The 27,657-nt window shown below is 36.4% G+C and overlaps 1 protein-coding gene across 1 annotated transcript; it reads left to right on the forward strand.

Moving 5' to 3' along the window:
* The first annotated feature begins 1,810 nt into the window (after positions 1-1,810).
* LOC100893677 lies at positions 1,811-27,317 on the forward strand. Its single transcript, XM_030998065.1, has 6 exons — positions 1,811-2,066; positions 13,956-14,252; positions 14,631-15,400; positions 23,283-23,515; positions 26,305-26,448; positions 26,990-27,317. The coding sequence occupies exons 1-5, from the start codon at positions 1,826-1,828 to the stop codon at positions 26,375-26,377; spliced, it is 1,614 nt and encodes a 537-aa protein (XP_030853925.1). The 5' UTR covers positions 1,811-1,825; the 3' UTR covers positions 26,378-26,448; positions 26,990-27,317.
* Positions 27,318-27,657: the final 340 nt, after the last annotated feature.

Consider the following 27,657-nt stretch of genomic DNA (forward strand, 5'->3'; position numbering starts at 1 on the left):
ACAAAGTATATTCTATTTTTGAGTAAACCTATATTCTATTTTTGAGTAAGCTTATATTACTTTAAATTGTTGAACATTTGAACCCCTATTTAAATTGTACCTTTAAACTATTAAGACCACCTCTCTGGTATATGTCACTGGTGAAACAAAGACGAGAACAAAGAGACCCATATTATATAGGCCTTGCTTATGTCAAAAAGCCCAGACCATAGTACTCCTTTGTCTCGGGGATGGGAATGGTGGGGTTGTTTGCCTGGTTTGGAAAGAAGATTGGCTTTCTCGTTGAGAGCAAGTTCAGACTTCAAGGCAGATAGACGTGTGATGTAACTTCCCCCAGAAGTTACTATGTCGCAGCTTTTTAAGACCTGCCTTGATTTTGTTTCTTAACAGGTAAGCGAACACTCACCTTCCTCAAAGTATATTCATGTCCTATTCAAGTAAATTATAGAGATATCACAAGATCCTCTTGCAATTTGAATGAATTGTATGATATTGTTTAGTGTGATTCTCCTTGCGTTGGAAAACCCATTGTGTTATATTTTCATGTGTCTGTCCATTAACTTTTGATACAAGATAATAATAATATAATATGTCTTGTTTACCCAGGGTAGCCTCATCAGTATTCATACTGTTCTCCCTGAGGGCCCTGCAATCATATTATTACCCCGGTCATCGGATGGTTGTGACTGTCTATGAATTAAGATACCACTTTCCACAAGCCAGACATATTTATAGTTATTTCATTCATTGTAAAAAAATACTCATCATTAGAAAGTTTAGTGATAGCCCAATAACTACTGGGATACGATAAATACTCTTGTTAAATTGCTGTGTTACATATAAAGGAGAATTCTTATTGATTAAGTAGGAGAGCAAGTTTAGACTTCAAGGCAGATAGACGTGTAATGTAACTTCCCCCAGAAGTTACTATGTCGCAGCTTTTTAAGGGGGGGGCGGGGGGTTAGAGGACACTATTTTTATTTTTTTTGGTCTCGAAATTTGAAAATTTGACATTTTTCTTCGTTGGGGGGGGGGGGTAAGGTCACCTTTTTTAGGTCAGCCATGGGTATGATTTTTTTTTAATAAAAACAAAACAAAAAAACAAAGGGGGGGTTAGGGGGGTTTTCCTAAAAAATACACACATAAAAATATCAAAGGGGGGTTCAACCCCCCTGCGTACGCGCCTGGTTCCACCATGGTTCCAGTTCCATTTCTCTCGGGACAAGAGTTGGGACTGCTGTCCGTTGTTCAGGCAACGCTCTCCGCCTGGTCGATGTATTTAGAACTTATTGAAGGACGACTCATGTTTTATCATTTGTACTTTATATGAACACCTATTCTTTTCTTCTATTCCTTGATATTTTTCTACTGTACAGTGTAGTTTACTTTGCTATTTCTCTATCATTCTTGTACCTGTACAATACATTGTAAAGCTTTGCATGTAAGCTATTTTGTATTGATTGCTGTTTGAAATCGAAATGCCAGTTGTCACACTGGGAATTTATTATCGGTCTACCTTTGACACTGAATCCTAATAAATACCTCTTTGGAATCATTGGCACAAAATATATGTCACAGACTTATGTATTTTAATGGATCTCCGTGTTTACTAATCTTAGTTAATTGAACCGGCGCAGGCATATAAGGCCTGTGTAACATATATAATGTTTATTCATTCATTTATACATGCGTCTGTTTGTGCGTGTGTGTGTGTGTGTGTTTGTGTGCTGAAATAGTAAGGAACTGCTGGAACCATGTTACAAATTTTCTAGAATCTCGAATATGTTGCTCTCTTCATCTTTACAAAGGTATCTACTTGAATACAATGTTGGACGATGATGGTGAAGATGCGGTTACCATGGCAACGAAGGAGAAGGTGGACGATGTCATCAGGACGGGAAATTTATTGCGGATTTTACGGAGCGTGCGAGCGAGGACTTATTGGGGCTGGGTAGTCACTGTTGCCTCGTCGATCATGTTCGTCGTCTCATACGGCTTCTTATATTCGTTCGGCATCATCATGGTCGATCTGATGAGCGAATTTGACAGCTCGGCTACTGACACTGGTAAGTCGCATCAGTGTCGATTTTCAATTACTATGATAAAATCAACGCACGCTTATCAACATCATTTATCAGCATACTGTATATCAAGATAAAATATCAACATTTATCAACAATTTCGACCTATGAAAATTTGTATCAACATCATTATATCGAAACTTATCAACATGTAGTATAAAACAATACAATATTTCATACATTTTTTAATGTTAGGCTTCCTGGGATAAGTTTCAATTGTTGTTAATTTTTTTTTTTTTTTTTTTTTTGGGGGGGGGGGGGGGTTTGCACCCTGTAGATAAAGATCACGTGATAGATCTCGTAATTGAAAACAAGTCAGTAAATGTGTAACCAGCTGGATTTAAACCTGATATCTACTGCTTGTCGGGCAGCGACTCTACCACCAGGCCATCACTGGTCCGTGGCACAGTGTCGATGAACCGGAAAATGGACTCATTAATGTTCATCAGTCTGCCATATTATATGAAATTCCATTAAACCAGGAACCTCTTGCACGCGAGCCAAGAGATTTTGTTAGACCAATCAAAATCCCCGGTATCAATATTGAGATTGTTCCTCAGCATAACGATCGACAGCAACAAAGTAACGATGTCCGCAATGAGGGAGTTATGAGGCTCTACTTCCTGAGAAAGCTATAAAGATAGTAAAGTTGAGTTCTGGTCATGTGATTGCATTGTGAAAGAAACGGTGTGGAATCGATCGGAAAAAGTTGATCATGTAGCATATAGGTATTGGCGTGTACTGCAAGATGCTGGAATCATCAAAATAATAAGAAATTTGACACAGTCTTGGAAGAAGTAACAAGCACTGTATACACAGAAAGATAGATATGGGACTCCAAAACATGTGGCATAAAAATGAGGACCACATTTTTAAGCTGTTACATGTCATATTTAGAATATGAAGGCATTTAAAGATCCATGCTTTTCATGCTTTATATCTCTGATGGTCTTCCACACTTGCATAATAACGATGAAAACGCTTGCAAATTCTTTGTCACCTCTCCCCAGAACTCAATCTTCTCTTTAAGTCTTATTTGAAACTATTTTACTCAGCTGTTGTAGAAAGTTCAATCTTGTATGGTTGCATTTTCTGGTAAAGTGGTCTGAGAAAGAACGACCAACTTAAAATTCAGAGGTTGTTGAATCAAGCAGGCAGCATAGTAGGGTAAAACATACGTCTGTAGAAGAAGACTCAGGTTATCGAAAATTGGAGCTGCATAGTTAAAGGGATAGTTGAGTTCCTAGTTCTGTTGCAGAGGGCGCTACACTTAATCATTTTTTTTGTGAGAAAATGAAAAACTGAGTGTCAAATTTGAAAGAAAATAATATTCAAATGACAAAATCATCTTTGTTTGATCAAAATCGGTTCAGAGACGGCTGAAATAAAACGATTTATTACTAGGGTGATCACACTGCCTGTGCACACAGTCTGCCCCATGCACACAAACAACAGCAGTCAGTTGGTTGAAATAGCAATTTTCGTAAATTTATTTTTAAAAAAACTGAACAATATTTTTAAATTTTATTTCACACATCTTTCAAGCATACCTTTAACTACAATTCTCTGTAGTTTAATTGTTATAGGCATGTGGGAAATATGTTAAATTATTAATTAGAATATTGTCTTTTCAGCCATGTGTGACATGGCCCGCTGATCGCCCATTGACTGTTATTCTGCGTGGTGAAAATGCACTTCAATGTATAAAACTCCCCTACAAAAATGCAATATCCTCATGTGTTTCATTCATTGAATAAATTTGTTATTTACACTCAACTGTACTGGGGTCACCAAACTTTGTTTTTCTCTGAAATTCAGTCTCTGTGGAATGTTATGGCCTGTTGAATTGAATGGTTTATCGGAAAATCGTCATAAATCCTCAAATTTAACATTTTTTTAAAAGAAACTATACTGTGATGTAGCTGAAAGTCTGCAAATTCTTATCATTTGTTCGGTTTTTCTGAATAATTTGTGAAACATATGAGGAAATAGCTGTAACGGTGATCCAAGTAATTTCCATCGCCATATTTTATTGGCATTGCACAAAAAAATATTTGGAATTTAACGTTAATATTTGGTGTAAATATGATCTATAAATATATGATTTTTTTAAAATGCCAACAAAATGAACAGTTTGACTTTCCTATATATATAATTAGCTGAATTGACCTAATTTGCATATTTGATGAATATTTATATATTTTGTTTTCTTCAAAAAAAATATATTTCCATACCTGTCTGATTTACATAGGTTTCATTGATGTATCATGTTCGGTTTTGATTTGATTACGTATGCGCATATTGATTAGACGGACTTAGTTATTTTCACAACTTTTTCATATCTGCAGATCGCAAAAATGGCAAAAATGACTTATTTTGTTTGCTTCTGTTTTCAAAACGGAAATAGATATATGAATTTTCTTTTTTGTATTTTTTACCACAAAGATGATATTTTAGTGTCTGATAATTTAATTTATTATTTGTGTCAAAGAAAGTGATGAATTAAGGTGTCAACTTTGTCGAATTTGCCATTTTTGCCAATTTGACCATTTCTGGCAGGTTTTTCGGTAATTTTGCGATATAAAAAAAAAATGGTATAAAATCACAACGGATTGACCGATTTCAATTCTGTTTTTTAAAGCTTTCATAAAGCTTGATCATTTGCAATCATCAAATAACATGTGTTTGTTGTACTTATTTTTGGTGTGCTATACCTACTAATACTTGTGTACCACCACAAATATTAGATATTTTGAATAATTTGAAAAAAACCGTTGGAAAAAACGAAGTAACGCCTTTTACGTAGTATTTCAGCCAATCCCGATGTAGGCTTTTTTGTTGGCATTTTCTTGTTACTTATATTACCCACAATTAGCCGGTGTGACCGCGTAGAATGTAACCCGCACCGATCGTCCGACTATTAGAGATCGATCGAGAGCGGACGATCGGTGCGGATTTTATCCGCGCAGAATGTCCGTGTCGGACATTCCGTGCGTGCCTCAAATGTCTGACGGACAATCCATGCGGAAGAGGTCTCGCACCAATAGTCCGCCTGCCGCACCGAATGTCCGTACTCTAGTCCACACATATAGTCCATATAGTGGAGGCTGTTAGGGCTAAATAGGGGTTGTTTGGTGCAGATTCTTCTAAAAGCACCAAATTTGGCCCAGAGGTAGATTATACCATACTTTTACGATTTCTTCCGGACGCCAAGAAGGGCACCCTCTGGGTATGCCATATTGGGCAAATCCAAAATGGCCGCCATCTGAGTTAAAGGTCAAGCGTAGTTCCAAAAGGAAAAGCGGTTGTATGATAATAGTTTATATATTTATGGGATTTTGGGGACAGAGAATCTGATTTTGATGTTCTTTCATCGATTTGAGGTCTCGTAGGGTCTGCCATACTGGTCATATTGGTCAAATCCAAAATGGCCGCCATCTGACAGTTACACATCAAGTGTAGTTACGAAAGGAAATGGGCTAGTATGATAAAAGTTTATATATCTATGGGGTTTTGGGGGTCAGAGAATCTGATTATGATATTCTTTCATCAATTTGAGATCTCCTTGGGGCTGCCATACTGGCCATATTGGTCAAATCCAAAATGGCCGCCATCTGATAGTTACAGGTCAAGTGTAGTTACGAAAGAAAATGGGCTAGTATGATAAAAGTTTATATATTTATGGGGTTTTCGGGGTCAGAGAATCTGATTATGATATTCTTTCATCGATTTGAGATCTCCTCGGGTCATACTGGTAATATTGGTCAAATCCAAAATGGCCGCTATCTGATAGTTACAGATCAATAGTAGTTCCAAAAGGAAAAGAGCTAAAATGATAAAAACAAAAAACAAATTATATTGTAAGGGGGTTTTCTGGGTCAGAGAATCTGATTATGATGTTGCTTGTATCAATTCGTTCCTATTTTCACGAAGTGACGGTAGTGAGGAAAATCTGCACGCAAATTGCGATTTTCATTCGCTACCGTCACTTCGTGATAATAGGAACGAATTGCAGGTCTCCTTGGGGCTGTCATGCTGGCCATATTGGCCAAATAAAAAATGGCCGCCATCCGAGTTAAAGGTCAAGCGTAGTTTCAAAAGGAAAAGGACCAGTATCGTCCCTTTTTTCACGAAGTGACGGATGAGCGCGCAATTAAAAGAAAGTTAGTTTTGAATAAATCGATTTCAACTTTTAGGATTATAATGTCAACCTCTTTAATGTATCAAGGGCAAATAAATGTTATATCATGGGATAGAACATGTTTCATTGTTTAGTTCTATGTTTAACTATTTCCATAATATCTTATATTTTGGGGAAAATGAGCTGTAAACATAACCGTCACTTCGTGAAAACACGAAATTCAAGGACGCGCTGGATTTTGTTTTCACGAAGTGACGGCTCGCAGCCGCGCGCGTAAAACATACGGGATTTTTCTCTCGTGGGTGGAATTCCCGAAATGGACACTAACTACGGCAAAACGTTATGTTCAATTGATGTACAGATAAAATAAATCAAACTACGAGATAGAGTACATTTTCCTCTTTCTATAGCTGCTTTTTTATTCCTCTGTTTGAACTTTTAACACAACCGTCATTTCGTGAAAACACAAATTACATAGAAAGCATTGATTTCGTTTTCACGAAGTGACGGATTGTAGCCGCGCGCGTTTAAAACATATGGGGTTTTTATTGTGTGAAACAGTTTCATGATACTCAACAATGGCAGTAGTTTAGTATAATACATGTAAAAGTAGGCCTAGTAGTAGACGTATCATTCTGATCCTTATTATCCTGATTATCTTTTGCAATACGTCTAGACGATAAACTCAAAGGCATGACAATTGACAATTTGTCATGAATCGTTGTCTTTATTTGGCGGGAGACATAGAAGAGAATGTATTATTATTCTTATTTGTTCATCGTCTCTACGATGCTCTTTGAATCAAAAACAGCTTTTAGTGCTAGGCTTCCTGAAAGAAATTTCAATTGTTGTTAAGAAATTTTTGGTTGGCTCTGTAGATTATGATGATGTGTTTGACCTTTTTTTTTCATTATATCAAACACATGATGAAAATCTACTGGCTGCATGCCAATAAGTTCTTTACAACAATAAACAAATGTGAGGTGCTATTCGGTGTGGCGTACACATGGCAATCACATGGTAGATAAAATTATGATCATCAGTAGGCCTACTGGGTCAAATAAATTAAAGAGAACTGAATTTGAACCCGGGCCATAGGCTACCCCCTCTCGTTCTCTCTCCCTCTCTCTCCCTCTTCATTGCCTTACTTTTCCCTCTCTTACCTCCATGTGCATTTGTATGCCTCGATAATACATAAAATAAACAATAAGATTCTTCCTCTTCCCCCTCCTTCTTCCTAGTACATGTAGTAGGAGTAGTATTAGCAGCAGTATCACAATAATAATGACAACAATAATTATTATGGTTGGTGGTGTTATTAATGTTATTTTTGTAATTATTATACTTGTTATTGTAATTATTATACTTGTTATTGTAATTATTATCCTTATTCCTTATCATTATTATTATCGTTAATATTATTATTATTGTCATTATTATTATCATTATTATTGTTATCATTATGATGCATATGAACATGATGAGTATGATGACGATTAGTATAAGTATACCGAGTGAGTCAAAAAAAAGTTTACACCTAGAAAATTGCTAATTATTTTAAAAATCATCTATGAACAGTAAATTAATATACATCTTATGAAAGAGTGTTTTATCCCCGCCCCCCCCCCCCCCCCACTCCAAGAACGGACGGACCCCATGCGTGTTGCCAAAATGTCCTTCGTAACAAAATAAAAGGTCGACCCGTATTGACTTTACACACCGGACTTTTGCTGAAAAGGGGGGGGGGGTGCTGAAAAAGGCTCGTATACAAAAGAAAAAGGTCGAGCCGTATTGACTTTAATAATAATAATAACTAGATTTGTAATACTTGTTTGGAACAAGTATAGGTGGGCTGATCCAACAAAAAATTGAGACAAAATAAAGGGCACATTTGAGATATCTTATTGTCTCAGCTACAACATACTCGAAGTTCAGCGTAAACGGAACTAAAACAACGTAGATATTGCTCGCGAAAGACGGGAATGTAGAATCAAGTTTTGAGAAAAAATCATGTCCCATAGAGAATACACGCAAAATGTGAAAAAGTGACTAATGCCTTTATCAAAATGAAGGATAATAGAAACTCCATTTGTAGAAAATTGTCTCAGCTAGAACATATCAAAATTTTGAAGAAAATCGATCAATATTTACAGAGATACAATCAAATTTCTATAAATATGCTGACTTCATAATATGCAAATTCGTATTTTGAGTTCCAAGGCCAATATGATGATGTCACGATACACTTAATGGCTAAATGACAAATGAAATCATATCTCCGACTTATGCTTTATCACGATATGAAAAACAAATTTGGGTCACCTTGCATCCTAAAGAGTTACAATGGATTTGTATAGGCATGTTTTTGCCCATATATGCTATGTATTACAAGAGCTCGCGCGCACGGAAATTTTTGTTAAACGGTCGATCATTCCGTTATTAATAGTCATAAAGAGACAAACATGGTATCAATTTGTTTATAAAAATATGTGGAATATCAGGAAAGAAAGAAAAATGGCGATTCTATGTTGTGTAATAGTTTTACGCGCGAAAACGCGCGCACATGCGCGTGTGCGCGGTTTTTTATAAAATGCTTAGAATGGCCTAAAACGTATGCAAAATTATTTTGAGACAATTTTGAGCATTTCAAAATTTTGCGCGCGCATTGACGCGCGGACGTTCGCGCACGCGCGCGTTATCTGACCTGAAATTGACCGGACGGATATTGACCTTGATCATGATAAATATGAATGAGAAATACCTTTTGGTTATGAAGATATGATCATGAGTTGATTTTCCGAAAATTTTACAAAATGGCTCCTAAATGACGTCATCAGTCAAGGTCAATGTTGAAAACGTTATTGTGCTTTGTACATATGCCTATACATATGTGTGCCAAATTTGAAGGCATTTGATTGAGCCATTTTCAAGTAATCGTGCTTACAAAAAAGTGGTTAGAAATAAGAAAAAGATACTAGATTTGTAATACTTGTTTGGAACAAGTATAGGTGGGCTGATCCAACAAAAAGTCGAGACAAAATAAAGGGCTTTTTTGAGATATCTTATTGTCTCAGCTACAACATACTCAAAGTTTAGCATAAACAAAATTAAAATGACGTAGATATTGCTCGTGAAAGACGGGCATGTAGAATCGAGTTTTGAGAGAAAGTCATGTCCCTTAGAGAATACACGAAAAATGTGAAAAAATGACATGCCTCCTTTAATTGCAAAAATACGCCATGATGCCTTTGTCGAAATGAATGATAATAGTAATTGCATTTGTAGAAATTGTCGCAGCTAGAACATATCAAAATTTGAAAGAAAATCGATCAATATTCACAGAGATACAATCAATTTTCCATAAATATGCTGACGTCATAATATGCAAATTGGAATTTTGAGTTCGGAGGCCATTATGATGACGTCATGAGTTAATTGAGGGTCAAAAGAGACATGAAACAATATCTCCGAATCATACTCTATTAAAATATGAAAAAATATTGGGGTCACCGTGCATCCTAAAGAGCTACAATGGATTTTGTATAGGCATGTTTTTGCCCAAGAGCTCGCGCGCACGGAAATTTATGTTTAACGGTCGATCATTCCGTCATTAATAGTCATAAAGAGATAAACATGCTATCAATTTTTTTGTAAAAATATGTGGAATATTATGAAAGAAAAAAAATGGCGATTCTATGTTGTGCAATAGTTTTACGCGCGGACACGCGCACGCATGCGCGTGTGCGCGATTTTTTTTAAATGCTTAGAATCGCCTAAAACGTATGCAAAATGATTTTGAGACGATTTTGAGCTTTTCAAAATTTTGCGCGCGCATTGACGCGCAGACGTACGCGCACGCGCGCGTTATTTGACCTGCAATTGACCGGACGGATATTGACCTTGATCATGATAAATATGAATGAGAAATAACCTTTGGGTATGAAGATATGATCATGTGTTGATTTTCGTAAAATTTTACAAAATGGCGCCTAGATGACGTCATTAGTAAAGGTCAATGTTGAAAACGTTATTGCGCTTTGTACATATGCCTATACATATGTGTGCCAAATTTGAAGGCATTTGATTGAGCTATTTTCAAGTAATCGTGCTTACAAAAAAGTGGTTCGAAATAAGAAAAATAAAGAATAAAAATAAACTAGACATATAATACTTGTTTGGAACAAGTATAGGTGGGCTGGTCAACTAACATTTGAGACAAAATAGGGCAAAAATAAGCGACATACTGCTTACAAATTCTTAAAAGACAATATCATGTAGATTCATAACGTGAACTAAATTCACCTTCTATAGGCATAACACGCAAATTATGAAGTTTTTGACATGAGGCCTTTAATCAAAATTTTCACTATGATGACGTCATCAAAATGAAAATGGTTATTACTGCGCTTGTAGAGAATTGTCTTAGCTACAACATATCGAAATTTTGAAGAAAATTGATCAATATTTACAGAGATACAATCAATTTTACATAAATATGCTGACGTCATAATATGCAAATTCGTATTTTGAGTTCCAAGGCCATTGTGATGATGTCACGATACACTTAATGGCCAAATGAGACATGGAATCATATTTCCGACTCATACTCTATCTTAATATGAAAAAAAATTGAGGATCCTGGTGCATTCCAAAGAGCTATAACGGATTTTGTATAGGCATGTTTTTGCCCATATATGCTATGTATTAAAAGACCTCGCGCGCACTGACATTTATCTTGAATTTACGCTCATCTTGTTAATAATGGTCATAAAGAGATAAACATGGAATCAAATTCCTTGAAAAAATATGAGAAATATCATGAAAGAAAAAAAATGGCGATTCTATGTTTTTTAATGGTGTTACGCGCGAAAACGCGCGCGCATGCTCGTACGCGCGATTTTTTATAAAATGCTTAAAATGACCTGAAACGTATGCAAAATAAATTTGAGACGATTTTAAGCATTTAAAAATTTTGCGCGCGCATTGACGCGCGGACGTACGCGCACGCGCGCGTTTTTTGACCTGAAATTGACTGGACTGATATTGACCTTGATCATAATAAATATGAATGAGAAATACCTTTTGGTTATGAAGATATGATCATGAGTTTATTTTCAGAAAATTTCACAAAATGGCGCCTAGATGACGTCATCAGTCAAGGTCAAGGTTGAAAACCTTACCGTGTTTTCTCCATATGCCTATACATATGTGTGCCAAATTTCAAGTTATTTGATTTAGCCATTTTCAAGTTATCTTGTTAACAAAAAAGTGGTTAGAAATAAAATAAATAAATAATAATAAAGGCAATTTTAACAAAATTATAAGGTGGTCTGTATAGATACAGCCCACCTGATAAATAAATAAATAAAGGCAATTCTAACGAAATTATAAGGTGGTCTGTACGTTATACAGCCCACCTGATAATAATAATAGCCTAATAGTCCACTCCAAATTTTATTAAACCGAAACGGAAATTCTTTTTGCCCAATTGATCGTGAGCCCGGCAGCCACTGAGCAGCGCCAGATCGACGTTGCTCTATCCCTTAATGTTACACACCGGACTTTTGCTGAAAGGGGGGGGGGGGGTCGGTTGGAACACGTATATGCGTACCCTAAATAACACTGAGTGGGGGGGGGGGGCCGGGGTTTTATCCCAAATCATTTGGTACCATTTTTGTGTGGTATGCGTTCACGCTTAGATGAACAGGTGGCATTGTTTGCGAGAGTGCAAAAATCGACTTGCGCCAAAGTGATGCCTACAGTATGTATTATGTTGGGATTAGCGGAGTGAGAGAATGGATTGAATGTATCAAATGAATGTTTTTTTGCAAAGGGCAAAGACACACACCGTCCTTGTTTTCACGAAGTGACGGTAGTGAGGAAAATCGTAACGCAAAGTGAATGCAATTTTTGTTCACCACCGTCACTTCGTGAAAACAGCGACGGCACACCCACAAACGCGCGCACAAATGTTCGCTGATATATATGATATTCAATATTTGATATGTGTGGCATGATTAATTTCGTTAGGGATGTTATTTGGATCTGCAAAGACCGAATTAATACCCAAATCCTAATTGTTTTATTCAAACATCACATAGGCAACTTTGGCGCAAGTCGATCGATGTTTGCGCTCTCGCAAACAATGTCTCCTGTTCATCCAAGCGTGAACACACACCACACAAAAATGGTACCAAATGATTTGGGATAAGACACTCTTTCAAGACATATAACAATTTAATGTTCATCGATGATTTTTTTTTAAATAATTAGCAATTTTCTAGGTGTAATTTTTTTTTTGGACTCACTATAGTGTTATTATAATTGTTATCATATCATTACTATCATCTGTATTATCAGCATAATCTACAATGGCAGTAGTGTAGTATTGTTACGGGGTTCCAGGAGTTATTCTAAAAATGGACAAAACGTGAGTGAAGTCAATTATACTGTTGGATGTAGCATCAGCTAAAACAATGTGATCTTTATTAAAAATATGATAGTATAGTATTAATGACTGCATTTTTGTCTTGTTTGGAATTGTCTTGTCTTGTATGAAAATACCGACCAATTCTTCGCACACGTACGGTATCCTCGATCGCTCAAACCATTTTTTAACATGTAAACCTATGGGGTAACCATGGAGACTGACCTATTTTCCCGGTAACCATGGTTATTGGGAATTTTACAGAAATAGTTAAAGTTTATGAATGCAATTTCGACCAATCAGGTGGCTGGATTTCTTAAGTGAGGTATATAATTCAAACTAATATGTGAATTTACAATGTGATGAACAAGGTTTACAATATACATGTGTACACGTATACGTTAAAATAAGGGAAGAATGATAGAAAATAATTGACAAGAGTGTGAACCAAATCAAAACACCGATTTTTATTTGTAGTCTGTTGTCCCAAGATGAAGTGAAATAATGACAAGCTGAAAAAGGAAAGAGGGAGGTGATTGAATTATAGAAAATATATTTCTTCATTTATTTAATAAATAAATAAATAATTTAAATCAAGGAAGGTTTGAAAAGATAAGTAGTGTAACAAACGGTCGTTACCTCGTGAAAAAGTTTCAAAATATTTGAATTATTATTATTTCGACCGAACAAAATGGGAGTTCTATAGACGCCTTTGAGACGTTTTCAGAAACGTTTTCTTTATATTGTTAGCACTGTTACATTTAGATTGCATTTGTTATCTTTTAATTATCAGATTTATCTCCAGCTAAAATGTCTCGTCCTCTCCCCCTCTCTCTCTTTTTCATTATTTATCTCCCCCTCTCTCTTTCTCGCTGTCTCTCGTTCTCTTTCATTCCCTCTCGCCTCTTCCATTATCTCTCCGCACTCCCTTTTCTTCTCCGTCTCTCTCTGCCACCATAGGGTTATTTTGCATTGTTATTTTTAACTAAATAATTAATGAACGGTCACCAAGTTTTTTTATAAAGTGGAACTGAATTGGTATGATCGTATTGGCTAAATGTCACACATTTTGGGGTCTAAACTTACCCTCATAGCCATTTTAGGTTCTAAAAGGGTACTATAAATGTCATAGATAAGAATAAGAGCAATAACTATGCACATTGAAGGCATTTGCGGTCTGAAAACAGAACTCAACTTTCCCTTTAATTATATATTTGACTACAACGCATATTACATGCGTCTTTGACTAATTTTTATCAATGTAGGCCTATTAATTATGTATTCATATTTTGTATTTTATTTGCAGGATATATCGGAGCAATGGCGTACGGGCTGAGCTCGTTGTCATGCCTCGTCACCGTTCCTTTGGCTGTCAGGGTCGGCTACCAGTTCATTTCCATGTTGGGACTAATCTCCTGCGTCATCAGTTGCATTGTGACGTCATTTGCTCCCGACCTCTCCCTCATGTACTTCTCTCATGGTTTCCTCTACGGCATCGGAGCGAGCTTGATGATGACTGGCGGTATCAACATCACACAGAGCTACTTTACTGGAAAGCATAACTCACTAGCAATCGCTATATCTTCGGCTGGTTCGAATATAGGTATTCATTAAAAATATATATCAGTCCGAAAGACATTAATATGCATGAGGCGTCTTTCTTTCTCGTGCTTTTCCCCTTCTCCGGTTCCCCTTTCCAGGTTGACCATTTTCATTTCTCTTTTTTAATTTATTTCATTTCACTTTATTTATTTAATCATAGAAATTCGATTATAAATCCTGTTTCTCAGAGAGTCCCTGGACTGAAGTAAAGGAAATATATATATATATATATATATATATATGTATATACATTTATATTCTTCTAAAACCGCTACTGGGTTTTGAATCACACCAGACCCACATGTAATTGTGAGAAATTTTGTTTAAAGAGAGTAAGAAATAAGCATTAACTTCCCGCTTTTTGTCTATTCTCTTTCAGGAGTTCTCGCCATGAATCCATTCGTCTACACTCTTTCTGCCCGATTTGGATGGCGCACCATGTTCAGAATCATATCTGCTGTCTTAGTCATAGTTTGCGTCCCGGCCATTCTTACATTCGCGCCTGCGCCCCTGCAAAATGCGGAGGACGTCGAGGCCGAGAAGTTAGAGGAGAAATCTGTAGTTCTTTGCAAAAACAGCAAGATGTTCGTCGAAGTTAAAGACGGGAACAAGAGCGACAAACAAACTTTTGAAAGAACATGTTGTGAGGAAGAAACAACCTCTGTTTGCCGTTCAACGGGATCAAGAAAAAAGGCAGAGGATGACAGGACCGTGTCAAAGTCGGATTGGAAGTCTATCGGAGGACATGACACAACCCTGCATCGATATAGCTTCAGAAACAGGATCAGAGATGAAGAACAATCAAACTTACTCGTGGCAGATGGAACAAATTCTGATATTATCCCTTACCACGAAAGTAATAGCATTTGGGCAGTTTCCTCAAAGCACAAGTGTAGTGATGAGTCTTACAAAGTGCCCCATGTAAACGTAATCGTGCCACAATTCGAGTCTTCTTTGGATGATGGTGCAAATGAAAGTGACTCAAGGCCAACAGACACCAAGTCTTCAACCTCAAATGATGCTCCAGAGGTCCAGAGGAACACGTACTGCAGTAGATTGATCCGCTTACTTCGGATGCCTGACATGTGGTTTCTAGAGATGGGCATGATGACAACTTCTGTAGCTTTATCATTTTTTATGTTTAGCACGGTAATATGTTAACTTTTTGTGTGATTGTGTGATCTCTCACTAAATATATATATATATATATTTCAAAGCCAGGGGGCCCGGGCCCGTCGGGCCCCCCGTGGATCCGCGCCTGCGTGACATGCCCACACGTACACTAACACAAACACACACAAACACACACACACACACACACACTTTTTTTCTTTTTTTTTAACAATTTTGTTTTATTTCTCCAGATGTGTAATACAAACCATGACATACAATTGAATAAAATAAACGTGTTCAATATTGATGCTTTTACATAAACATAATTAAACACAAACTTATTTGCAGTATAATATAACTTAGCAACAAAGTAAACGTATAAGTACCTAAACATAATATGTTAATTGTAAATGTTATTTACTTATATATTACAAAAAAAACTTAAACAAATCTGGAGGTAATTTTACTGAAACAATCCTGCCCCCTCCCTTCCCCCTCCATCACATAAACATACTCACCCTCTATCACACAAACATACTCACCCACCCAAACACATACTCACCCACCCACCCACCCACCCACCCCCCCCCCACACACACACACAGTACTCACTCAGTGGATGTCTGCCAACATTCTCAACTCAAGAAAAATACTAAATAAGTTATCCAGGCCGCAAAATCGAGTTACGCTTTTAACAGGTGGAGAAGAAAGCAAATCTTAATTAATCTTAAGCTGCTCCCACTTTAAGAAATGTGATCCTAGCTTTCCCATTTTAATTGCTATTTTCTTTTCCTCATCCCTATACTTAAAAATGTTTTTTTCCATCTTTTCTAAAGTTAGTACTCGCCCCCCCCCCCCCCCGATCTTGACATAAATGTAACATACTTCACCATGAAAATGATAGTATTACACATTTTTATTCTATATGAACTACCTACCAACCCAACAAATATATCTCGCCATTCTAAATCTTTAATTTCATCTAACTCAAAAAGTTGTATTAAAGCCTGCCATATCCTTTGAACGCTCCCACAAGATAAAAATAAATGTTTGTATGTTTCTATTTCCTGCATACAAAACGAACATAAATTATCACCAACAAAACCAAATCTATGAAGATGCTCATTAGTGTATATGGCTCCATGCAATAATTTAAATTGAAATTCACGTTGTTTTCTAATGAGTATAGTAATTCTTGGTCTAACAAATATTTCTTTTAATTCTTTATCTATAAAATCATAATCATTTTGCCCATCCCTTACCTGCACATCATACGTTTGTTGCAGTGCTTTGATAAAATAATCATAGATTGTTCTTGAACCCACATCCACAAACTGTATTTTTTTTTACTAGAAATATGGAAATAAGTATTAAAGCTTATCAAATCAACCTCGAGGAATTCTATTAACCCTGAATCATCCTTCCATAACCTGGGTATCGCATCATAAATATCAATAATCATAAGCAAATTATTACCTTTCATACCGAGGTTCATAAAATATTTAACAGACTTAACATGACCTTTCTCAACCAAATGATTCACATATGGAAACGTTGTATCATCCGCTCAATCTGACTTGCGTGCATAGAACAAATAAGCATTTTTCCATGAAAAGTGAAGTTTTCTAAAATGTGCGTTTCTTTCCAGCATTGGGGCGCCCGTAAATCACTCGGGTAACATTTCATAAAGTATAATATAAAAAGACCATATGCAAATTTTCTGTACTTTTGTCGGAAAAAATACATTTATTCAGCACAATGTCGTCTCTTTTTGCGTTGGAGAATAGCAAATAGCGAGTTTCAATCACACTTTAACCGCTCTCGCAAGCTCTCACTCGTTTCACTGTGGTCAAGAGACTTTGGGGCAAGCGGTTAATGAAAATACTAATCGTTAGCTTTCTTCTGGTATCAAACTTGTTTTGATTGATTGTATAATTTTGTCGGAATAAAGGAAACAAAAAGGCTCGACCAATAACTTATCAGGGTCTGAATTGACCTTTTGACCTTGAATTCCCTGATGCAAGCGCACTAATGACGTCATCTTTGCTAAATCGGTGTCTTTTATCGTAAAATGCGACACTTTCACAATGTTTATACATCTTTTTTTAATTATTAATACGATAAAACTTTTTTTTTTCTGATATCACTGAAGTTTTGGGTTTTATTTAATGAGTAATTTTAAAATAAGACCCATTTGACTGTTTTAATTTACTGGATCGTACCATTAAATTCGCAGGGTAGAAAGATGCATTTGCCAACCGCGCCAAATTTAATTTACGTTCCGACATTCTGTTAAATGGGTTCGTGTTGTTAAGAATCCACTGCTTTCTGCTCCAACAAACGTCCACATGTGGAGTGGTTTATCAACTAAATTATTCAAATTTATGAATGCTTCCTAGCTTCCCAGGTGTTTGTGTTGCTGTTGAAGCATTTCATTCACCTGCTATCATTCTTTGTAGTCCAATTGCCAGAACGCAAATTTCATTTTGGTTTTCTAGTTTCATCGGAGTCGTTTATCAACTATATGTATTCAAATTTATGAATGCTTCCTCCCCAGGTGTGTTGTGGTGTTTATGCATTTAATTGACCTGTTATTATTCTTTGTACTCCAATAAATTGTTAGAGTTAGAGTATGTTCTGCACAATAAAGACAATGTGTGTCCATATTGTACAACGTAATGTGTTCCCTCATTTTGTAATAGTTAATTTACCCATTCACATAATGGAACTACCTGCCCGATGAAGCCAGTGGCCTGTGACCCCTGAGCACTCAACACAGTGTGGGAGTCAGTTCGTGGTCAGATTCTTTTATGAGACAAATACAAGCAAACGTATCCATATGTTGAACAATCCCTCTTTCAAACAAGTATCTATCAAATATACTTTTTCCATTTATACATATATTCTGATTATTAAAGATAATTGGATTAATATAACCCTCCAAATATCTTAAATTACTTGTCTCTTGCCATGCTTGCAACATTTCCATATAGTATGGTGGAATATCGAAAACGAGTTTAATCTTTTTTAAATCATAATCACATAAAAAAATAAATCTACCACCCACAAACTGTAAGCAATGATCAAAAAACAATTTTCATCCCAAACTTTTCTTTCCATATAAAAGACGTTTTATCCACATTATGCGCTGTATTTTAACGGACATTTCAAAATTAATCATTCTTAATCCTCCAAAGTCATAATCCTGATACATTATTGCCCGTTTAATTCTATCTTTCCCCCTCCATATGAATTCAAAAGAAATTTTTGCAACTTCTTTATATACCCAATGAGGGACAATAACGAGAGATGAAATATAATTTAATTTTGAAAGCGCACAAGTTTTTAGCAAATGTATTTTACCCATAATAGTTAAATCTCTTTGTTTCCACCATACAAGCAATTTTTTTATTTTACTTAGAATTTCTTTATAATTCAAATCATCTTTTAATCTTCGATCTAATGAATAACTAAGCCCTAAAATATGTATTTCATTAACCAAATTTCCAAAAAAAGGCCCATCAGGTTTGTTCTCATCCTCACCCATCCACATAAAATGTGTCTTTGTTTTATTCACTTTAAGACCACTAATTTGTTCAAATGATTCAAAAATATATTGCAACCTTCTAACCGAATCAATATCCTTCAAAAATATTGTCATATCATCTGCATATAACACTTGCCTAATTTCAGATTTTCCAAATGTAATCCCTTTAATACCGTTGTCCCTCCTTACTGCATGCGCCAAAATTTCGATGGCAACCAAAAACAAATATGGCGATAATGGATCCCCTTGCCTTACTCCCCTTTCTATTTCAAAATACCCCGTAGAGTGACCACCGTTCATAACACAACTACTTATCCCTTTATACAATAATTTTACCCAAGAGCAAAATGAATCTCCAAAACCGAACAATTTCAATATTTGAAATAAATATATGTGAGATACAGAGTCGGAAGCTTTCTCAAAATCCACTGCACACAAAAACCCTTTCCCTTGTTCCCCATAATGCATAGAATAAAATAACATGTCATCTATCAATCGTACAGCTTCCCCAATATTTCTATCTTTTATATATCCAACTTGATCATGATGAATTATTTCATTTAAAACCTCTTTCATTCTTTTTGCTAGAACTTTAGATACAATTTTATAATCTACATTCAAAAGCGTGATGGGTCGATAATTTTTTATATGGAGAGTATCTTTCGCTTCCTTCTCAATTAAGGTAATTACCCCTTGTTTTTGAGATGCCGTTAATTCCCCCCTTTCGCATGTTTCATTCAATACTTCTACTAACAAATCACCCAAAGCTGGCCAAAAAGTATAATAAAATTCAACTGTTAACCCATCATTTCCCGGGGTTTTATTCAATTTCATTTCTTTTAAAACTTTCAAGCATTCATCTTTAGTTAATTTACCTTCACAGATTTCCCTATTGTCTTCATTTAACTTTGAAATATCATTAAAAAAGAAAGGGTCGTTTTGATTTATATCAGCCCTTAAAGAATATAAATCTTTATAAAATAGTTTAATTTCCTTTAAAATTTTCCTCCTTATCTCTAGTAGTTTCCCCATTTTCTTTGTACACCTCCCTAATTACACTTTTCCTTTTATTCGATTTTAACAACTGTTCAAAATATTGCGTATTGTTTTCTCCATCTTCAAACCAAGGTGCTCTTGATCTTATTTTAATGCCCTGTCGAGAAAAATCATACAATTTATTTAGTTTATCCATTTTCTCCTCAATACAATCAACAATATATTTAGTGGGTCACACTACCAGTTCGCCTTCTAAATCCTTGATTTGTTTCTATAACAGTTCTATTTCAACCCTCCTTGCTTTTGCCTTTTTCCGCGAGTATGTTATAATAAATTCTCTCATTTTCATCTTTAAAAAATCCCAAAATACTAATTTATTCAAAATCTGTAATGACCATTCAGCTTTTAATTCCTGTATTTCCTTATTCATCTCTTCAACAAAATCTTTATCCATACATAAACTACTGTTAAATTTCCAATATGATTTCCCCAAAACAAACTTATCAACCAGATCATTAAATTCTAGCCTAACGCCAGAATGATCTTGCGTAATAGATGTCAAAATCTCACACGTACCCACCAATTTTTCAACACTACAAGGTATAAACCAATAATCTAAACGGCTTTGCGCCACCGGCCAATTTTGTCGAAAAGTAAATTGCTTTACATTCGGATTTTTTTTCCTCCATATATCTTCTAAATCGTATTTATTTAAAAATTCCCTAATCAAATCAATAACCCGAGATTTCACCGGTGTTTTTGACCCCACATAATCTAATTTTCCATCCAATATACTATTGAAATCACCTCCTAATAAAACTAAATAGTCCCGATCACACTGATCCAAAATACTTTCATCTAATTTCTTCAAAAATTCAATTTGTAAAGTTTCTTTATCTCTCGTTGGAAAATAAACATTAACCAATAGCATTTTAACCCTTTGTATTTCACCTTTAAAAATAATGTATCTCCCCTCTTCATCTACTTTAATTTTATTTTTCTTCAAAATCTAAATGATTAGAAAATAAAATAAGAACCCCTCTACTATGGTTTGACCCATGACTAAAAAACATTGGCCCTCCCCAATCTTGTTTCCACCGCTCTTCTATCTCTACTGTACTATATGTTTCTTGTAAGAAAATTATACTATTCTTTTTAGTTTTGCACCATTCAAAAATATTCACTCTTTTTAACCTATCTCTTATTCCTCTAACATTTAATGTCATGAAAGATAATTTTCACTGCCATGTTATTTTATGTGTAATTGTATCCAAAACCTTACATCGATAAACTCCAAAGAAACTTCCACATAATCTATTTCCACCGTGAGCAAATGTATAGAAAAAACTATCTGCAGCCAAACATACATGCATACTTATCGTCGACTTATATAAAAAAAAATGCAAGCAGAATCCACCCCGTACCACACAACCCAACGCATTCATACACACAAGCATATTCACTACACACACAACACCCCCACACAAAACAACCCAAATCTGCTCTTCGGTGTACGTAAACATCCGAGAGCAAGAGCCTCCCCCTTTCCCTGTCAATTTAACTAGACCAATGACAGAACTCCTCATCTCAATTCTAAACATTTCTTCTTGCACAAGTCGATGAGAAATACGTTGTATTGTTATATAACCGTAATCTAATTTAAAAAAAAAAAAAAAAAAAAAAAAAAAAAAAATATATATATATATATATATAATATTACAAAGAGCTTTTATCCCTTAACAAATGCCTTGAATTGTATTACGGAACCCGCTCGTCATAACTAAGTTAAATGATTTTCCTAAAATGCATTACAGTGAATTGACCGGCCCGCGTACCTAATCACAATACGCACCTTCTAATTAAAAATAAAAACACGATCCCAATAAACCAAATTCCCCCAAACGACACCAGTTCGGCAACCTAATAAACTGTTCGTGCAAACCGAACCCATCATGCTATCATTTACCAAGTTCTATAATTTGCATAATATGCCTCACCACACACACACACGCACACACACACACACACACACACGCACACACACACACTCACACACACACACACATATATATATATATGAAATGTACGAAATTGCGAGCGCAAATCGTGAAGCCTTTACGGCGTGGGGTCCGGTGCCCACTTAATTTGTTAACATTAAGATGCCCTATGGTAAATTCTGAGGTATTTTTGAACGAGTAATTTTAACATGTGTATATATTCTTTTAAGGGTAAACGGATGGGGGCGTGCGGTCGCTCCCCCCCCCCCCCGTGATCCGCCCCTGGACAATTTATGTATATGTCAAGTTAGAAAGACCTAACATCTCAAATCGCAAGTCGCAAACGATATTGTCCTCCGTTGCCAGTAGCTTTCCGAAGTTAGGCGTCGACTATAGTTGGTAAGTTGTTTGTTACTTGTCACGTTGCCATGGAGTGGGACAGGCGAGGCTGAAGAGTCCAGGGCCTCCAAACACAATTTAAAAACGACGATTCTGATTGTTTAATTTTCAACTTTGTGTACAATATGTGCATGCAACGATTATCTTGATTGGTCATTGTCATTTTGCAATTGAACGCAAACCTTTGTGTTACGGGGACCTGTTGCCATTTGTTCGGCAACCTGCTATACCACTAGGTAATATTTCTTTTTAATCGCCTCAGGTGACCAAAACCTTAAGTACGAAATGCCAGTTTAAAATAAGGGAAGAATGATGGAAAATAATTGACAAGAGTGTGAACCAAATCAAAACACCGATTTTTATTTGTAGTCTGTTGTCCCAAGATGAAGTGAAATAATGACAAGCTGAAAAAGGAAAGAGGGAGGTGATCGAATTATAGAAAATGTATTTCTTTATTTATTTAATAAATACATAAATAATTTAAATCAAGGAAGGTTTGAAAAGAAAAGTAGTGTAACAAACGGTCGTTACCTCGTGAAAAAGTTTCAAAATATTTGAATTATTATTATTTCGACCGAACAAAGTGGGAGTTCTAGAGACGCCTTTGAGACGTTTTCAGAAACGTTTTCTTTATATTGTTAGCACTGTTACATTTAGATTGCATTTGTTATCTTTTAATTATCAGCTTTATATCCAGCTAAAATGTCTCGTCCTCTCCCCCTCTCTCTCTTTTTCATTATTTATCTCCCCCTCTCTCTTTCTCGCTGTCTCTCGTTCTCTTTCATTCCCTCTCGCCTCTTCCATTATGTCTCCGCACTCCCTTTTCTTCTCCGTCTCTCTCTGCCACCATTTCCCGTCCCCATCCTCTCCCTCTCTCCCTCCACTACCCCCTCTCTCCTTTCCACCCCCTCTCTCCTTCCCACCCCTCTCACTCTCTCTACATAACTATCTGACTGTCTTTTCTTCTTACCGACTCCAGGCCAATGTGATTGTGACTGCCGGGTTCTCGAAGAAGACGGCTAGTCTTGTGATGGCGGTGGTGGGCTTCTCCGAGGCCCTCGGCAAGATCGTCATTGGCTTAGTAGCCGATCGTCTACGTATACCCATACCAAAAATCTTTATCCTAATGGCAGCCATGTGTGGGGGCCTTGCTTATGGTGATAATGTTGTTGGTCGTACCTACCGAACCATATCTCTTCATTCATGCTATCGGTGAGTTAATGTCATGAAGATGATACTTGGTAGATGTGTTGGTATTAATGTCGATTGGATGGGCTCGCGACTCGGACATAATTTACTGAAAATTGGACCGGAAGTTACCGATTTATGAGCATTTTCTTGCATGTGCTAAAGAACAGCAATGACGTCTCGGCCCCCTCCTTTTTACACTTTATACAAGTGCCCCGTCTTACAAAGAGTTACGATCGATCCAAATCAATCGTAAGTCCTCCAATCAATCGCAAGTTTGCAGTCTCCTATCTCTTATGTACATAGTTACGATTGATATCAATCGCAAATAACTTACGATTGATATCAATTCTTTGTAAGACGGGGCCCTGATCTATATTATTCAAAGGCGTGTCCCAAATGTTCTTGTCATTGTTATGCCGACGACACACAGATAAGTTTCTTTCATTCCTGATAAAGAACATCAAGATGATATCACAATTTTAGAATTATTTAAGCTAATTCTTAATGAATGCTTAATGAAGGAAAAACATAGTATTTCCTTGTTGGAACATCCAGACAAGTTGCAAAGCTAAATATTAGTCATATAACAGTTAGAGAATCAGAAGTGAAACCGGAAAGCTATGTGAGAAATCTGGGTCTATGGCTTGATTCTAGTTTTAAAATGGAGAAGCACACATCTAACACATGCAAATCTGCCTTTTATATGTTACACAATCTCCGTCACATTCGTAGATACTTGCATTTATTAGCAGTAGGCTTGATTGTTGTAATAGGATTATTGTTTGGCTTGCCGGATTCACAAATAATTAAGTTACAGCATGTTCAGAATGCACGTGCAAGACTTGTGTCAAATTCCTCAACATTTTGCCGTATTACACCTGTTTTAATTAAGTTACATTGGTTGCCAATACGGTAGAGAATTGCATTCAAAATACTATTGCTTGTTTACAAAGCATTGAATGGTCAAGCCCCAAATTATTTGCCTGAATTATTAAGTCTTAGATCACAGCATTTTGCACGTAAGTTGCGAAGTACACAGGACAAGCTGCTTGTTAAGCTACCTAACACAAAATCAAAAGTAACTTTTGGAGATTGTGCTTTCAGTTGCGCCGCTCCAATGCTTTGAAATAACCTACCACTAGACATACGAAGAACCTCACCTGTTGCTGTCTTCAAAGTTTTGTTGAAGACGCACTTGTTTTCAGGAGCTTTGAATATTTTGAATATATATATATTCTTATTGTGTGTTTGTATAAAGTAACACTGTTTTGAGTTCTGTTTTCATCACAGCGCAGCAGAGTATATTATATAGAAGCTGCGCTATATAAATTGATCTCATATTTATATAATATTGGATGGCTTTGAGTGTGGTACAAGAATATTGTTGTCATAGTGAGAGCAATATATTCTTATTCTTGTATCACACGAAAACAAAGCCATACAATATTATTATTATTATCTATATCAGGCTGACTAGCGAAATAAAAAATTAGATGATCAAGCAATATTGTATAGACAGTTGAAGTTCCCGGATGACAGAGCAATACGAAAAAATATTGATATGTCATCCGGGTACTGCGCTAAAGATATTAAATACACTGATTTATTGTACCACTTGGAAGCCTTATATAGATAATAATATATTATATTTGTATTATTATCTCAATAGCCTGGTCCATCACGTTTCGAAATTGGGAGGCACTCCTTTTTAATAATTCCGAAAATGAACATTTCGTCGCTGTTTTCACGAAGTGACGGTAGTGAAAAAAAATTGCATTCACTTTGCGTTACGATTTTCCTCACTACCGTCACTTCGTGAAAACAAGGACGATTTGTTGCGTTATTCCGAAGTTTCATTTATCCGAAGATTCATAATTCCGAAGCATTTTTCATTTTTGAAATTTAAAACCCTATTTCATGTTCGGAATTATTATGAACTCTGTTTCATTTTCAGAAATGTGGATCAGTCCTTCAGATTTATGAACCTTCGGAATAACGCCCGAGCTTCGAACTAGCGAACCTTCCGAAACACCACATGTAACCTTCAAAAGTGTGAACGTTGCAGTGGCGGATCCAGAGGGGGTCGTATTGCCCCCCCCCCCCCGCCTGGCGGCCAAAGCAAATAGGGAAAAGGGATTAAGAGATAACGACTAAAGAAAAGGAGAAAAGAAAGAGAAAAGGAAGGTAAAAGAGAAGGAGAGAGATGTAGAAAACGAAGATAAAGAAGAAGATATGAATCGATGGTGGATACAGGTGGGGGCCGAGTCATCCGTAAATATAGAGGTGGTTCCCAAGGCAACTCTTTGTTCTATCAAATTGTCCTTGGGAGAAAGATTGTGTGTGAGAAAGAGAGAGAGAGGGGGGGGGGACCAACAATTATTTCCAACTGGACCCTCGGTAGGGGATTTATACTCCTGCAAAATAAACCCCATTCGTAAAGATAGAAGTGGTTCCAGAGAAACCTATTGTTGGATGAAATTGTCCTTACGAGAGAGTGTGCGTTTCTATCGCTCAAGAAGGCTATCTTGAAAGTTCTGAACTGTTAAAACTCGAAAGCGTCAAAGAACTCCGCCCCAAGAGCCCCCGACACGGATTTGCCCTGAACCTCAAAACACGCTCGTGTTGCTCTTCGCTCCAGCCCCCCCCCCCCCCCGGGGTTTGGAAAATCCTGGATCCGCCGCTGTATTACAATTATATCATAAAGATCATGTTATTATAATGTTAATAATAATCTTAAGAGGACGTAGATATTCTAAGAAAATCAAGGCTGTTGGATTTTCATTTCAAACCATTGATCTCATTATCCTCAGTGCAAGGGTTCTTTGTCTTGGCGTCTGCAGACTCTCTTCCTCATTCAGTTGGCAATCAGCTCTTCAGTCCTGAGTTCGGCGTTCAGATCTGGGCAGCAAACATGGTCTTCATGGGTGTGGGTGGTATAGTAGCAGCAGTATTCGGTAAGTATTAATAATGTTGATGATAATGGTAATATTAAATAATGATACAAAATGATGACGATGATGATTGTTATTATTGATATTATCATTATAATTATTATCATTATTATTATTATCATCATCATTACGATGCTAGTATTACTGCTACTTGTACTTCCACTACTACTACTATTACTACTACTACTACCAATAATAATGATGATAATATTAATAATAATGATAATGATTATAATTCCCCGCCGTTGCAAAAAAATCAGAACTTCTTCTTTTTTGGCGCGTTAAACCGCCGCAGATAATTGTTTTCTTTAAAGCGTAAACGGGTGGCAACTGCGCGCAACAAAATATCCACTGAGCTCTCTGTGTTATGAGATAATTAATGTGACGCGTATTATTCTTTATCAAATACACACAAATAAAACTGCAGCTATATAGGCTTTATCAAAAAGAACTTAATTTGTTCCCACCCCATCCCCTCCGTGTCAGAGAACCCTGAATGATCCGCCTCTGCAATGAATTTCTTTATTCTTTCACTTCTTTGCAGGAGAGAGTGTAGACAAGACAGGATCATACAGTGCGGCCTTCTATGCTACCATAGGAATATCCGTTGTATCCATCTTGTGTTTTGGTCTCTGTATCGTCCACCAAAGGTTTTTCGCAAAGGAACGCTTCTTCGTCTTCACAAATGTTGGCAAACGGTACGCTAAGATCCAACGAATTAATGATAAGAATCAGGAACACTGCCAAAATCTGCAAGATTGTAGAGGAATAATATTGCATTCTTCTCATCGCCTTGTTGTTACTGAATGTGTTTCAAATGTATGAATTTGCAAAATCGTGCAGGGACAGTTTTTTTTTTAAAGAAAAGAAATCAACAGGGAGTCATGTTTTTGTACTATCATCAATTATATACTTATATACTTATATCTTGGACTGCATGATGATATCAAGAAAGTGTCTGGACAAGGAATGAAAGGTGCAACACAAATGGCAGGTGAAAGAGTTACTTGGCGTGCTCTCGTGAAGACCACACCAGCGCTTTACAGCGCCACCTGAAGTTGATGATGAATGATGATACTTATAATAAGTCTTGTCTGTCACATATTTACATCAACATATTTCCATTTTCATTCTCATCATCATCATCACCCCTTTGGTATTTTTTGTGTGTAACCCCCCCCCCCCCCCTAAATTTCCCTAAACCCCCCCCCC

The sequence above is a fragment of the Strongylocentrotus purpuratus genome, unplaced genomic scaffold, assembly GCF_000002235.5.
Source record: "Strongylocentrotus purpuratus isolate Spur 01 unplaced genomic scaffold, Spur_5.0 spur5_scaffold_4, whole genome shotgun sequence".
NCBI classification, from domain to species: Eukaryota; Metazoa; Echinodermata; class Echinoidea; order Camarodonta; family Strongylocentrotidae; genus Strongylocentrotus; species Strongylocentrotus purpuratus.